Source organism: Poecilia latipinna, unplaced genomic scaffold (genome assembly GCF_001443285.1).
Source record: "Poecilia latipinna isolate Pla-1442-1.1 unplaced genomic scaffold, P_latipinna-1.0 Scaffold3355, whole genome shotgun sequence".
NCBI lineage: Eukaryota > Metazoa > Chordata > Actinopteri > Cyprinodontiformes > Poeciliidae > Poecilia > Poecilia latipinna.
The window spans coordinates 1-15,000 of NW_015115971.1; the positions used below are offsets into that span (position 1 = coordinate 1).

General features: G+C 42.7%; 1 protein-coding gene across 1 annotated transcript; it reads right to left on the minus strand.

Moving 5' to 3' along the window:
- Positions 1 to 453: 453 nt before the first annotated feature.
- On the minus strand, positions 454 to 2,097 carry LOC106940774 (oligodendrocyte transcription factor 1-like). The gene has a single exon (XM_015023595.1). It carries the CDS (start codon positions 1,788 to 1,790, stop codon positions 999 to 1,001), a length of 792 nt encoding a protein of 263 aa, XP_014879081.1. The 5' UTR covers positions 1,791 to 2,097; the 3' UTR covers positions 454 to 998.
- Positions 2,098 to 15,000: the final 12,903 nt, after the last annotated feature.

Here is a 15,000-nt window from a genome sequence, read left to right on the forward strand (position 1 = left end):
AAAGTCTTCCAGGACTCCACTGAAGAGAGGCTGGCCTGAGCAAAAAGGTTCTGAGTTCAGATCCCTGCATGGTCATCCAACATCATTTGGTTTGGTTCATTTAGGCTGTACTGCATAATTTAAATTTTATGTTATGCATGGAGGAAAGAGAGTGGTAGCTCTGTGTTTTATTTAAGGAAGACATAAATGGGGGAACTCTAAATATTTAACGATAATGTTCAGCTTCAATGCACAAAGTTCCACAACCAGTATATCAATGTGTCTGTTTGTTGTTTTCTGTAATGTTTCATGAAGCTGCGCTTTTATGTTTACCTAGAACATGGCAGAGACGGTAAACGCATCACAAGGACATGAATATATTTTCTATATTTAAAACAGGCATCATTTTCTTGGAACACATTTCTATTTCAAATCTCCTGGAAGTAATTTGAGCAAAAAGTCAGAAGCAAAACATTTGACTTTGTGAATCTTTATTCTGAGTATGTCGCTTTAAACAATATAAAGATAGAAACCAAAATGCACAACAGATTGGAACATGTTCAGGTTCGTCAGAAAGACGTAAAAAACCTATTCCTCTGCAGCTGCAGCTAAAATTTGCAGCCAACAACAGCATTTGATTCAATTTAAGGTCAGACTAAGCTTTTCGACTTCTGTTACAATTTCAATAGTTTACAATAGTTGGATGCAGTTCGGTCGATAATTGGAAATGTGTGTTACATTCAATAAACAAGAAAAAACTCATCGAATGAGGTTCTTGCTTGTCTGTGGTGAAGGAGAAGAAAAATAATGCCATGTTAAAACCAAGAATATGTGATAAAACATACAGATAATACGAAGCAGAACAGCATAATGTGCTCGGATAAAATCAGAACAAAACTGTGAGTAGTGTAGTAACATTTCATGAAGACGTTAAACTGTTAGAAAAATACTAATTCCTATAAAAAAGCTTGCATAATGTGCAACAATCATAGAGAAATCCCCCTGCAGGCTTCGAGTCTTCACTTTGGGAATCTGGGAGCAGGTTTGGAGTGGTTGAATCTGGGCAGTCTGCAGACTCCACAGGGGCAGGGGGCCCCACCTGCGGCCCCCACAGAGCTCCACTGCACCGGGGCCAGCGAGGCCTCCATGTGGCCTGGAGGAAGCGGGGCGCATTTAGCAGCTGAGGAGGACAGTGAAGGGGCGGAAGAAGAAGAAGCCGACGACGAAGAAGAGGTGGTCGAGGAGATGAGGGACTCGTGGGTGAGGAGGAGCTGGCCGGGCCCCGCAATGAGGGGCCACCCACCGGCAAACAGCAGCCGGGGGACAGGCCCAGCGTTCACCCCCATGCCGATGCTCACCTCACCCAGCAGCCGCCGCATCTCCTGCAGAGACGAGCCCAGGAGGAGGATGTAGTTCCTGGCCAGAACCAGGGTGGAGATTTTGGAGAGCCTGCGGCCCGGCGGGGCCCCGGGCGCGTGGGACTGAGAGGGAGAGGAGGAGGAGGAGGAGGAGGAAGCGTAAGGCACCATGACTTCCCTCAGGGCGTCCATGGCGACGTTCAGGTCCTGCATCCTCTTCCTCTCCCTGGAGTTGATCTTCCGCCTCAGCTCCTGCTGCTCCTCAGGACTCAGCTCCTTCTGGGGCTTGGCGGCTCTCGCGCCGCCCTGCAAGCCGAGGAGCGGTGCCGCAGTCAGGCGGGAGTTCAGACCGAACCCCGGGGGGCAGTGGGGCAGGTCGTGCACCGACCCGGGGCCACAGAGAGGCAGCGACTGCTCCTGGGCCCTGGCAGCTGTGTTCGACAGCACGTTCATCGTCAGCTCAGAGGTCAGCGAAGTCACGCTCTACTCTGGCTGTAGAAGGAAAAAAAATGTAAAAAAATACTGATGCTTTGGAAAAAATAAACGTCCCCGACCTGGAGAATCAACTCTTCATTCTCTTCTCCTCGTGTCTGAGCTTGAAGACGACTGCCAGCTGCCATCCAGCACAAGCAGAGTTTGAATCTTGAGGTTGGTGCCACGTTAGCCGCGTCAAAAGGCGGCTTGTTAAAGCAGCGGCTCCGACATCTCGTCTCCACAGCTGTGAGAGGCAGGAATCTCAGCTCAAAGAGCCGGAGCAGTGAGCTAAATGCTGCTCTTACATAGCCCCACCTCAGCTCAACCCCTCCCTAACACTTCCTCATCCAGCATATGTTTGCAGAGACAAATCCGCAAGAGTCAGAAGTTTCAAACGCTGAAGGAGAAATATAATAACGCAAAGTGCGCTGGTGAAAAGTCGGGAAGAAACGATTCGGGATACTTTATTTCATCCAGTGCAACTGGATTTATTCAGCTGTTTGAGCAGCAACGTGCAAAGCAGCGCGAGAAGTGTAATAATGTGATTCTTCTTCCTTTAAATGACTGAATTTATTGTATCCTGGCTTATAAAAGCAAAGTTGTGATCTCTACAAAAGTGCCTAGTAAAATTATCCATAATTCTTAAACATTTTGCATTTAGTCACACTGCAGTCAGATTCAGTGTATTTTAATGGGATTTTATGTGAAACGCCAACACAAAGCAGGGCAAAAATTGTAAAATGGACAGAAAATTATTCAAGATTTTCACAGATGAAAATCCCCCTCTTTCTCACTTTTCTCGTACCTCAGTTCAGATATGATGCGGAGTGTCTGTAGACAGAAATTTGCGTGGAGCAGTCGACATGACTTTGCCTGATGAGGTGGTAACAGAAGATGCCCTTTAAACCATCTACTTGGCAGCATTTGGGTGACAGACAAAACACAGCAATATGTAAGCACTGCAGTTTGTTCAGATGCTGAAAGCGGAAGAAAGCATCACTATAGCAACCAATGGTTGGAGATCTAGGAGTAAGTTGAGCTACAATCCTAGCACATCCTGTAGCAACTGGGTAAACCAATAAGTTGTCTCAAGGCCTGAAAATATGAAATAAATCAAGAAAGATGTAAGTTTGTTGAATTTGTGGCAAAATGTGTGTTGTTGCATCAATATAATTCTTGAAGTTTTCTTGAAAACAATATTAAAATCTCATCCTGTCATTCACTGCAATAACACAAAATTGCAGTGTGTTATTGCAGTGACACACTGCAATAACAGTGTGTCACTGTTATTGCAAAAAGACAAAAAGTAGACTTTTTGTCTACTTTTTGAAAGTAGACAAAAAGTAGTATTTTTGTCTACTTTCTAGTGCGAAAATCTTATTACACTTGAAATAAAACAAACAAACAAAAAAAACTAACTTGTTTTAAGTCAATAATTACTTTTAAAAAGGTACTTGTACCACTGAGTTTATTTCATTCATATCATGGGAAAAATGTCTTGTAAGTGAAATAATCTGACAGTGGAATTAATCATTTTTCATCAATATTATTAAATTATTAAAGTAATACAAGCTCCCATGTCTTGCTGAAAAGTTACTTGTAAGTTTGTTTGTTTTTTTTTGTCTTATTTTAAGTCTACTAAGATATTTGTACGAGAAGCTAAACCAAAAATACCAACAAAAAAAAAAAAGAGTTTGTGTCTTTGCAGTGTTCTCTTAAACTCACAGCGTTATCAGTTCGGATATCAATACCTACTGACACAGTGAACATCACGTTTCCACTGTTCATATAAAATCAGCCGACCCTATCGCCCGGCTTCATGGAGCAATATTTGAATCCTCACCACTCGTACCTCCAAGCCATTGCTCAAAATCTAGGAATGAGGGAAACGCAAGGAAATGGGATTCAGCGCCTAATTAAAAGCTGGAGGCACTAATGAATAAAAGACAAACAACATTATGGGCTTAATGGAATTTACCACTAAAACCATTTAACAAGCTGAAAGCCATTAAAGCCATCAGCACTTTAAGTGACGGAGAGCAGGTATAAGCACTATTAGGGTGGGTATTAATTGTGTCAGAGAACAGTTTTGGCAAACAGTGAATGGATCCGTCATTGTGCCAGGGGGGCTGGGGAAGTTAATTGACGGTTTAGAGGTGGGGGTTATTGTTGCTCAGCTCTGAGCGGGCCTCGCTATAACCAAATTGGCCAGCGGAGAGTTTGGGCACGGATCCAGGCAGCCCCAGACAACAGCCCAATTGACTCCAAGCACAGGTGAAGCTGGCCTGGGGCACAGAGGCAAGGCTGAAAACCTCAAACGTGCCATTCATTAGCCACAAAAAAAGACCTCAGGATCACCCCGCCGCTCAGCGAGCCTGGCCGTCCTCTCCTTGCCCTGTGCTCCCCCCCAGTCTGAGCCCATCTGAGGGGGCAGAAAAGGAAGGCTGGGGGAACGAGGCGAGGGACCGCACCGTCACAAACAGAAAGCAAGTTGTTCGCGATGAAAGCAGAAGGAGGAAGACCCTTTTTTTCCTTCCCAGCCGTTCCTCCCCTGTCATCCCGGGCAGTGCGTGGAGGCGCTTCCCTTCCCCGCCAGTTGGCCGGTGGCGTCCGGCTGGTGCTGTGATTGAAGCTGAATGGGCGGCTGCAGACGGACAGGAAAGAGAGGGCTCCATGAAAAGGGCCAGGCGGATGGCCCTCGCACCTGCGGGAGAACAGAGTGCGGGCGCCCAGGGCTGAATGTGTGAATGCGCGAGCGTGCTCGGGGTGTTTGCGTGCATTGCCTGCGAGCTCAATTCGACTTCTAGTGCCCGTCACCACAAAGGGGTGTAATAAACCGAGCCGTGAAAGAAAACCTTGGGGTAATTTTGTCTTTCTTGACTGTATTTTAGGATTGTTTCCATGTCAAGGAGGGCGGTGGTTGTGGGGAGGGACACCTGCAAGGAGCCACACATACAGAAGTCAGAATAGGGGGGGGGAATGAAAGAAAGAAAGAAGCTGGTGTCCCCCCAGAATGGAGCACCTCCCCCACGTTTTCTCCGCCACTCACAAGGGAAAGAAAAGTGAGCTTGATTTGGGGGCATATCCGCCTCCAGCTCGCAGCTTCTTTTGATGAGGCTGGGCCCGGGCTGGAGCACCGGTGGCTTCAGGGCAGGAGGAAGACTAGTGTCTTTATGGTGGAAGAAGTGTCGTCCATCTGGGCAAGGCCGTCCAGTGAGGGGTCTGCACCTGGGAGCTAAATGCCTCATCTGTGTGGAGCTGTTTCCTGTGGCTGGCAAACAGGAAGACACCTCAGCCAAACTCCTGGGTCAATCTATCGCCCACACTGAGGGGGAAAAACACACCGCAAGTGATACCGCGCTCGCTCTCGTTGTTGTTTGGCTGTTCTGGGGGATCAAACATCAACTTAATGGTCAATTAAGTTGCAAAAAGTTTACATTTTTCTCAAACTTTTTCACTTTTTAACCACAAATTCAAATGTGGTTAAATTTTGGAAGAAAATTACATGTAGTTTTACCTTCTTTCCCCCCCAATAATTATCTTACAAATGTAGCATGGCTTTGTTTTCAGTCCCTTTTAGCTTGTGACACCCCTAAAGACTTAGAGCAACCATCAGATATCATGAAATTAGTAAAACGCATTCAACTGTCTCTAATTTCCAAAGTCATATTTTGGAAAAAATAAAAAAATAAATAAGGCATCCTGCGTAAAGGTTGCGATACGCCATGTAGGGAATACATCTGAAGATGCATTGATTGGCCCACGCCTAAAAAAAAAACTGTGTGGTGAAAAACAGTTTCTACATCATCGCAACCTAGCTGCGAAAAATGGTGGAAAAATCGTTGTTAACATCATGTGGGTATGCTTTGATTAGAGAAGACAAATGGATCTAAATCTATGTTTATATTTAAGAAAAAAAAAACTTTACAGAAAATTCAAAAGACTTGAGATTGGGTCAGACGTTGAGTTTCCTGCAATGATGACCAAAAACAAGCAGCAACAGCTACAGTGGTTTACATCAAAGCATATTTTGGTGCTACAATATTCAAAGTCTTAGAATCTCATTGGATCTTTTGCAAAGAAGGGAAAGACACTTTTATGTCCAAAATGTGGTAACTGTAAAGAAATGACTCTGTGGGGATAAACACCTCTCAGATTTTGAATTGAAAGGCAATTTTTTTTAACTATCTGACCTTTTCCATCTTATGCGCCTCTTTGTAAGGCTCTTTGACATCAAAATTAAGAAATATATTTAACGAACTGAAAGTCAAACACGAGAAAATGTGAAAAAGTTAAGGGCTATGGATAGTTTTGCAAAGCGAATTGTCCACTAGAAAAGTTCAAATCGTTTTTTGACAGAGCGAGCCAAGGCATTAAACGAGGGGCTGCACCTGCTGCAGGCTTTCACATCCCAAACCGTCTCCTGTCTGCAATGTGCAAAGAGAGCGTAATGAGAAATTAACAGTTGCCAGTGACTGATTTGCTCAATGTGTCAAACAGGTGCAGCGGCAACAATGGAAATATAACAGAGCTGGACTTTTCAGAACAGAAAAAAGCTGCTCTGCATCAAAGCGGAGACAGAAGACGCACTCGTCTATTCGCGCCGGCCCCTGCTCGCCAAGGCCCCGGCCAAAGACATGAGAAGATTACAAGCTGTTAATAAGGTGGAACCAATCGGCTGAAGGTCTGCTTTTGTCCCTCCCAGCATGCTTTGTGAGTGCCGGCCTGGGATAGTCGGCATTTGGTGCTGATCACAGTGTGGCGGAGGGATAATGACTGTAGGAGGGGTGCAAGGTTTTAGCCCTCGGGCCCTTTGTGAAAGAGAGCCTAAATGCTTCACTTTCAATGGCCGCACACGCTTAGCTGGTCACGCTTGTTTAAAAACAGATGGACATTTACCACATTCATATTTCATCTCGCTAACAGCTCCGGTGACACTTTTACACATTCTCTGCGTTTCATTGGACAGATCTGTGCCTACAGTAGCTTCACAGGCTGCGAATCAGAATAATTTAAGAGATTTATGCGCGCTTCTGTGATTACAAGAATCAAAGCTAAAGTTCCTCAACCCTTTGCTGTGGTCACTTAAAATCATCCCAAACACAACCGTGAGTTAGTGACTGTCCATTGTTACGGCAGATGTTCATCTCCTAAACAACGCCACCAGGGATTTGCTGGGTGTCTGCTAATAGGAGGGTGTTAGTTAACCCGTCCCCCCACCGTGCATCCCTGAAGCCCCCGATCCCATTTAACCGTGACAATGATGGATTCACAGAAACTAAAGTTCAACAGGAGTCCTTGTCCAAAGTCAAACACAGAGCTACTTCTTCTTCTTCTTCTTCTTGAGATGCAGTGATTGAAGGCGGTGAAAGGGAAGGGGGGGGTGCAACAGTTAAAGTCTGAATGTTGTGGGGTGGGGGGGTTGGGTCGAGATGTTTCTCTTTGGGTTTATAGGTGCTACAAGGCCAAGGCTTGGTTTACAGAGGTTATTACAATCTGTATGTAGGGCGGTGCAGTTAGACCAAAAGTCACTGTCAAAGAAAAAGCTGATTGCACGATGATTGATGAGGACACGTTCAAGTCTTTCTGAAATGGGAAAGTCAAAATAGGGAAGATGTTGACTGTGTATTCAACATTATATCACCGTCTTCAACATTTATATATATCATGTCTTAAAGTAAAATCCCAACATGTTTTAACTCAACAGTCACCAAGTCGGTATTAAAAAACTACCTTGACCATCAGTTCAGACTGGTTCTCAAAATTCTGATTTTACTTATGCGGCAAACATAAGTTCTGCGAGGTTGTGATAAAAACTCTTCGCCATTGTTACTGAGTGAAGAACACTTAAAGTTAACTACTGTCTGCATCTGTAAAGTCTTTGAATAAAGTCAGAGGAAGCACAGAGATGCAGGAATCTATTTAAAAGGAAACTTTGCGTTTGCGTTCCATTTTGACATTTCTGCAGTTCGTTCTGGCTGTAAGATAGCTCTAGAGAGCAAGGCTATCAACAGGTAACAGGAAGGCAGCGCCTGTAAAAGCTCTGTTTTATCTTTGAGCTTTCAGCCTCTATCTGTTACATAACGTGGTGGACTTGGGAACCTGAGTTAGCATTACCTGAGGAACATACACAGAGGTTGTAATAGCAATGCTAGCCATAGCACATGCCAATAACAAATGCAATGAAATGTCAGCTCAATAATCCTTTTGTTTTTGATTACCTTACCTCTTTTTCACGATGTCTGGTCTCTCACACTGGAACTAAAAAATGACAGAAGAGATAAAAAAGAGAAGTATTTTAATGCTAATTTTACATTGTTATGTTTGTAATTCCCAAGCAAAAAACAAAGTTGTTATTAGTAACCAGAGATAAGAAATCAATCACAAAACTTTGATTGGTGCCTCTTTGGTTAGGTTAGGTTGGGTTAGGAAGGGCAGGCAGGCAGTCACGTTGAAAACGAACCGCACAATCAACAATCTCAGAGCAGTTCTTTAACTCAGTCTTTTTCACTCAATTTTTTAACATTAATTCGATTTTTAAAGTCTAGAACACGACACCTGTTAAAATGAAAGAAAGCGTGCCAGCAGAATAATGAGAAACAGATCATGTAGCTTTAATGTTGGTGATTCTGGTGACTCCTCAGTGTCGCTCTTCAGGGACATTTTGTGCTCTACTAGCTTGGAAACCATCAGGTAGTGGCAGGAAAGGTCACGGAGGAGAGGTCACATGTCCCAGCTGACCGGAGAGGCACAAATCTATCGGAAAAGGTTCCTACTGTTTGATTGTTTCTATCTAGTGTGCTGTCATTGACGGAGACAAGACTGAATCGATAGAAGTTTAATTAACGTGAAATTCATTCTAAACTTTTTTGAGCTTGTGAAAGTTTATCATCTCCAAAAACAATTTTAAATTTTTTTTTGTTTTGTTTGTTTCTAAATATACCCAAATTGTTAATTTCTGCAATATTTCTGATAGCAAAGTTTCACATTAATGTTTTTCAACTTTACAGCTTCTTGCAACCATTTCCAGAGACGACGTGTCATTTTGCGTTGAACCTTTGAAACCCAACAATTATGTCAGAATTTAAACGTTTCCTTTGTTGGAAAACATTTGAACACATTAAAAAACTGCAACCCTATGGACAAACCAAGCTGGCAGATGGAGGCGGTGGAAGATGATTCTTTCAAGCATTGACGGACGCATCTGTCAGCATGCACAACTGCCCTCCGTCCACCTCCAATAAGACGGCTCGCTCTTTGCCTTACAACCTCTGCCTCCTCGGCTCAGTCACCTCCTACTGGGCTCCTTCTCTTCATGGACTCTCAAAACATTGAAATCTCTCTCACTCCCCCTTACCGCCTAGAGAACCAGACGGCTTTGGCCTCCATGCAAACCAGATCCCAATACCTTGATCACTGATGTTGATCACGTTCAGAAGCGGCCTCCAGCAGCGACACTAACAATAAAACAGTGGGTGTCTGGGTAAAAATGTGTGCAATATTTAGGCTGATTTCATTTTCTGATGTGTGTGAATCCACCACTCTGAGTGCAGTGTTAATTTGATTTGTGTAACAGGGGACCCCGGGGAAGCAACAACTCGGAGAGCTGGCATATGCTCCAGAGCAACACGATAGCAGGCCTCACTGACTTGACAAATTGAGGTTGTAGTTATTAAAGCATCTCATGGCGGCCCGACTCCTGTCGAGGTAATCACACCATTCTTGTTCGAATTCACGTCCGACTTTCAACCTTATGCTGGTGTTAAACCAGAAACACCAACTTTTTAAAGAATAAAATAAGGAACTTCTCTAGGAAAGTGTGAAGACATAAGTGCAAATGACGCAGGTGATTCTTTGTCAGTGAAAAAGGTTTTAACTCCAGCTGAAAACAGGAACGTCTCTCTGGTCATTTGCAAGCCTTTGACTTGTAGAGCAGGTTTCCCCCGTGGATGCTTGATGCTCTATCGGAGCGTTCATAAAAAGTGGAGAGCCAATCAGACGATGCCACTGACAACTCTCCATATCAGCTGCTCGGCGGTCCAGAGATTGACCATTAGGAGAGATCATTTTCAGGAAATCTGACGGGCACGCATGTGTCGGGGACAGGTGCACGTACCAAGCCATGTCACTCCTCTGAATAGCATTTAGGAGGCCCTCATCTCTGAGTCATTGAAAGTCCCGTCCACACCCCAGACAACCGGTCCCTGCCGGGCCCGTTGCGCCCCTCTGAGACCCCCGTGTTTTCTGCAGTGGCCGATTCTAGTCCTAGTCCTGTGCTCCTTGCATCCACTTTGATGTCTAATCCGTCCTGACTGCGTCCTCCTTCAGTCCGCCGAGCCGCTCGGCCAGTCATGAATATCCAAAGGTCCGCTTACTTGACAGGATTATCCCTCCTTTCAAAGCCACCGGGGGACGATTCCTCGGCCACAAAAAACGCCCTCAATGGATCTTCTGCTCTCTTTGTTTCTGCTTTGTTTCTTTCATTTTCCTTCTCTCTCCCTTTCTCTTTCTGCCTTCTGTCTTTGTCCCTGTGGGCCTTTGCTAAACACATTGATCCACCTAATCGAACAGTTCATCCGCTGCTCTTTATAGACAATCAGGCACACCCACAAACATACACACATGAGTACCACTCAGAGCTTATTTGAGTTACATATGTCCTCTCACGTATTTGTGAACACGATTGAGTTCCTTCCTGTATCAAAAAATGTTTGACTTGCAAAAGTGTGCTGAAACTTTACATGTTTTGTCTCAGCTTTCCACAACTAGACAGCAAAAGTGTTGTTAACTATCTCAAGCTCAAGTTCAGTTCAGATGCTGAGTATTTCTGAAAATCATTTTTTTATCCTCAGTTGGGCTTTGAGCTCATTATTCTAAAACCTTTGTATTGAATCTCTGCAGCTCCTCCAGAGTTCACCAAGGGACTTTTGGGTTTCCTCATTAATCCTCTCCTTGCCTGGCCTCTCAGTTTAGGAAGGAGGTCATGACTTGGTGGGCTTGGAGGTGAAGAAAACTCTTCTTTGTTTTCGGATGATGGAAGCTGAACTGGTGCGTCAAAAAAGATTTGACTTATTTAATCCAAACTGTTCCCAAACTGACGAGAGCAAAGGAGAAAAGTTTATGAGGAAAGCATGAGAGATTTTCACCATACTTTAAAAGAACATAATTAAACCTGACTAATAATCAATCAACAAACTCCATGTAAGTAATGTTCAATAAGCTCAATCAATGAAATAGTGATCCACAATGGAGGGTCTGTGATTTAAGTGATCTAGAGAGAGTGTATAAAGAGTAAAGGTCAAAGATCACACTCTCTCTGTATGATCCAACCTTGTAGACGACTGATATGATTGGGTTATTGAAAGATGTGACAGACTGGTGAATGGACACTTTGCCTTATTAAATAAATTAAAGTGTTAACTAATCCCTTGTGAAGGCATAACCTCATCCACTGGCAGTATTTTGGAAGATTCCAGAAAAGTAGGCGGAGCCAAGAAATATAACCAATAATAAAATACAACTTCAGTAGCCACCATTCAACCCCAGAAGGGCAGCACTTACATAGTTTTAGAGCAAATATTGCAGAATTATATGAATAAACGTGAAGATTGCACCCCTAGAGATCAATTTATACAGTTTATGTGCAAAAATAGAAGTTGATTTGGGGTTAAGTTATTCCTTAACTACCGTTGGGAGTTAAATTTTTCCGTTTTCTTTGGTGTGAGATTATGATGTTGGAAGCTTTTTAAAGGAGCACCAAAAGCGGACCTCATGTATAACATGTGTCATCAATTTTGTCCGTAAAAACGTACTTACTGAACAACTGATACTAGAAAGTTGTCCATTTTGCAAACTCAAGAAGACATCTACATCGTCACTTGCCCTCACTTGTTACTTTACAGACTGATTCTCTGCTGCAGTTCCTCAGTGTGTAGATGCTTATCCAGACTAAAACGAAGGAGCAGTTGGAGTAAACATCAGTCCCATGGGAAAGTGCGACCTCCGGGGTCTCTTATTCACCTCAGAGCGCTGTCTATTCCCATGTAAGAGTTAAATCCCGCCTTTGTCTCTGGCAGCTTATCTGTTTGTTTATCTCCTCTTTCTCATTCCTCCTTTTCTCCATCATGGACTCAGTTTCTCTTTCTGTTGTTCCGCCCACCTTTGATGCATTCCACCACCCGTTCTAATCCCTTCAGCTAACACAACATGATGTGCAGAGCTGAAAGAGTGTACATCTGTGCGGTGTTTAAATCCAGTTACAACAGTGGCAAGGCCGATGGCTCCCCGTCTGTCCAAAGATATGAATATTTAAAGCATCACAGATTCTGCCTCCGACTCTCTGCGGTGGCGAGCGATTCAGCCTGCCACCAGCAGTGCCTCAGGAGCTGTTTATTCAAATCCGGGCTCAGGGATGGGGAAACCCGGCTGCCATCAGCCACAGTGTGCAGGCGGAGCTGAGACGAGATGCAGCTCAGTCAGATTTACTTTCAACTTCAACAGAATGCTTAAAGTGGTGATTTATTTTATTTTATTTTATTTTTTATTTTTTTGCAATAGACCAACATGAGCTGCATTTCTAAAACTTGCTCGATATTGTACTGAGGTTGTCATTGACTTGCTTCCAAAGCAATTTTAAATTAATGAGTCCTTAAAAACCATCGTCCTCCTACCACTTCCTGCCATTGTCTTCTTTGTCTTTTCCACCAGTAGTAACATTCAGTTGCTGATCACATGATCAGCAACTCGGTTCCACTGCAGTTTTGATATAGCCGAAAAAGCTACCAGAACGTTTTATTAGGTGTGTTTCTTTTAAGCAAATTTGCTGCTGTCATTTGTGTCTATTGTCAATGGAAATGCAGCTAAGTATAACACATAGAGCTGTTCTGTGAAGTCCTCAGAGGTTTATCAGAGTTCATCAGAAAACAAACGGCATCATGGTGACCAAGGAAAACAGCAGGAAAGTCGGGGAGAAAGTTAAGGAAAGGTTTTCAAGTAGCATTAGCCTGAACGATATGTATATTTCAGAGAAGCACCATCCATCATCTGAAAATTGGAAAGCTGATTTCACAGCCACAAACCTGCCAAAAGACAGAAAGACAGAGAAACAGCCAAGAGGTTCACCGAAATTCTGGAGGATCAGGTAATTGTGCATAAAAACTATTTCTGTCCTTCGTCTATCCGAAAAATGGATAGACAAAAGCCATAAGAATCATCTTTTCCATTTCCCAAAAACCATGTTCAGGACATAGCAAACATGTGGATGAGGGCGCGCTGCCAAAAGTTCAGTTTTGAGAACAAAACTGAACTTTTTGGCTCACGTGCTAAAATGGAATGGAATTCCATAGTCAATTATTAGAACTTTCCAGTCAAAGTCGAGACCTAAATTGGTTTGGGAATCATTGGCAAGACCCAAAAATCTGACTCTGTTTGATCTATTTTGTAGAGAATAACAGGCAGAAATTTCAGAAGCTGTAGAAGACAAACTGCAAAACACTTTCAGACGTAACTATAGCAAAAGATGGTTCTGCAGATGTATGCCACACTTTTCAGAATCATTTCCTTCCATTTCCCAATTATGCACTACTTCCTGTTTGTACAATTATTTGACATCCCAGTAAAATGCGTTCATGTTTGAGGTTGCAACTTGAAAACCCCAAAAGTTGTCTCTATTGGTGCCTTTAACAAAGGTTTTTTGTTCTCTTTTTTCAGGGAGTTTCCCCAAAATACACATAAATTGTTTTGTGCAGGTTTCAATTTTTCCAAAACCTGGCTAAATAAGGTCATTAATTTCCATAAGTACTGTGTAATGTTTTGCCTGTCCTCAGGAAATTTAAGGTCATACTTGGCATCTTTTGACTGTCTTGACAACATCGTGTGCGGAATGAGAGATTAATTTAGCTCAGTCTAACGTCTCAATGAATATTATCTTCAAAAGCATAAGTCAGACTGATGTCTGTAAAGTACAATCTGATTTCTAGGTGGTTCATGTTGCTACATCGTCCTCTTGTTACCCATCAGTCTATAATGTAACACATTGCTTTCATAGATGGTGCTGTATTAGATCTTTTTCAACAGCACTTACAATTTCTTACCTGTTTTTTTTTCCATATGACATATATGAAACGTCCTGTGTAATGTTCCAGGTTAAGAAATACTAAATTGGCTGCTTAGTTGCACAGTGAGTTGTGTACTATTTGATCTTTTGAAAAATAAAACTATGGATTTTGACTTAAGGTTTAAATAATGACACTTGTGTAACTCACCCAGCAGCTTACATCAGATTTGTTTTGGACATTTCCTTAATCCTGTTAAAGATAAAAAATAAAATAAAATAAACAGAGTAAGAGTTTGTCTAAATCAAATTTTTCTATCTGATTTATTAGCCACCTTGACCATCAAATATATTTTTACTTTACATTTTGTAAGAAAACACAAAAATGTTTCAGTAAAGCACAAGAAGAGTTAAAACATTTAAATCTTGGCTAATGCTGCAGGAGAAACACAGTAAATACTAAAATAATCGTCTGACTCCCTTCTGGTTATAATGCCTGCTGGCTCACAGACTGTTGCACAAAGCAAAGCCATCATAAATGTCATCTGAAGAACGTTTCTTTTTTTAATGATATAAAACTCAAAAGTTAGATGAGCTAGACGAGTAAACAGGCTGCAGATTAGGTCTAATTCACACCTTCTGTTTAGTTTGAGACTGCCGTCATTGGCTCTCATTTTTAAAAAGCAGAGTTGCTGAAATCAGACATATGAAAAATAGAAGTTGTTTCTCAACTTGCTCCTTTTGTTTTCGCAGACTTTACTCCTCGCCTGTGCTTGTTGCATCTCACCGAAACGACCTCTCTCCCTCTCTCAAACGTCCTACAAAAAACCATGAAGGACTTTGAATAATTCAATTCCACTAATGAGACGAATAAACAAATCCGTGCATGAATATTCAGGGATCGAGTTCGTATCGTTCCAGCTTCAAAAGCTTTTGGAAAATATTGCTACAGCATGCACAATCTGCTCTGCAGCTGCTTGATTTTCCTAAAGTCTAAACGGCTTTTGTTTATTACTGGCCTGTCAGCGCCAACAGAAGCATTCGGTGCCTTTGTAATTTGTTAGCAGGACGACTCTGGGTGCTGCTTTCACATTCTTAGAAAACAAATAATAAAAAAAAAAGAAACTGGTTTCCTTT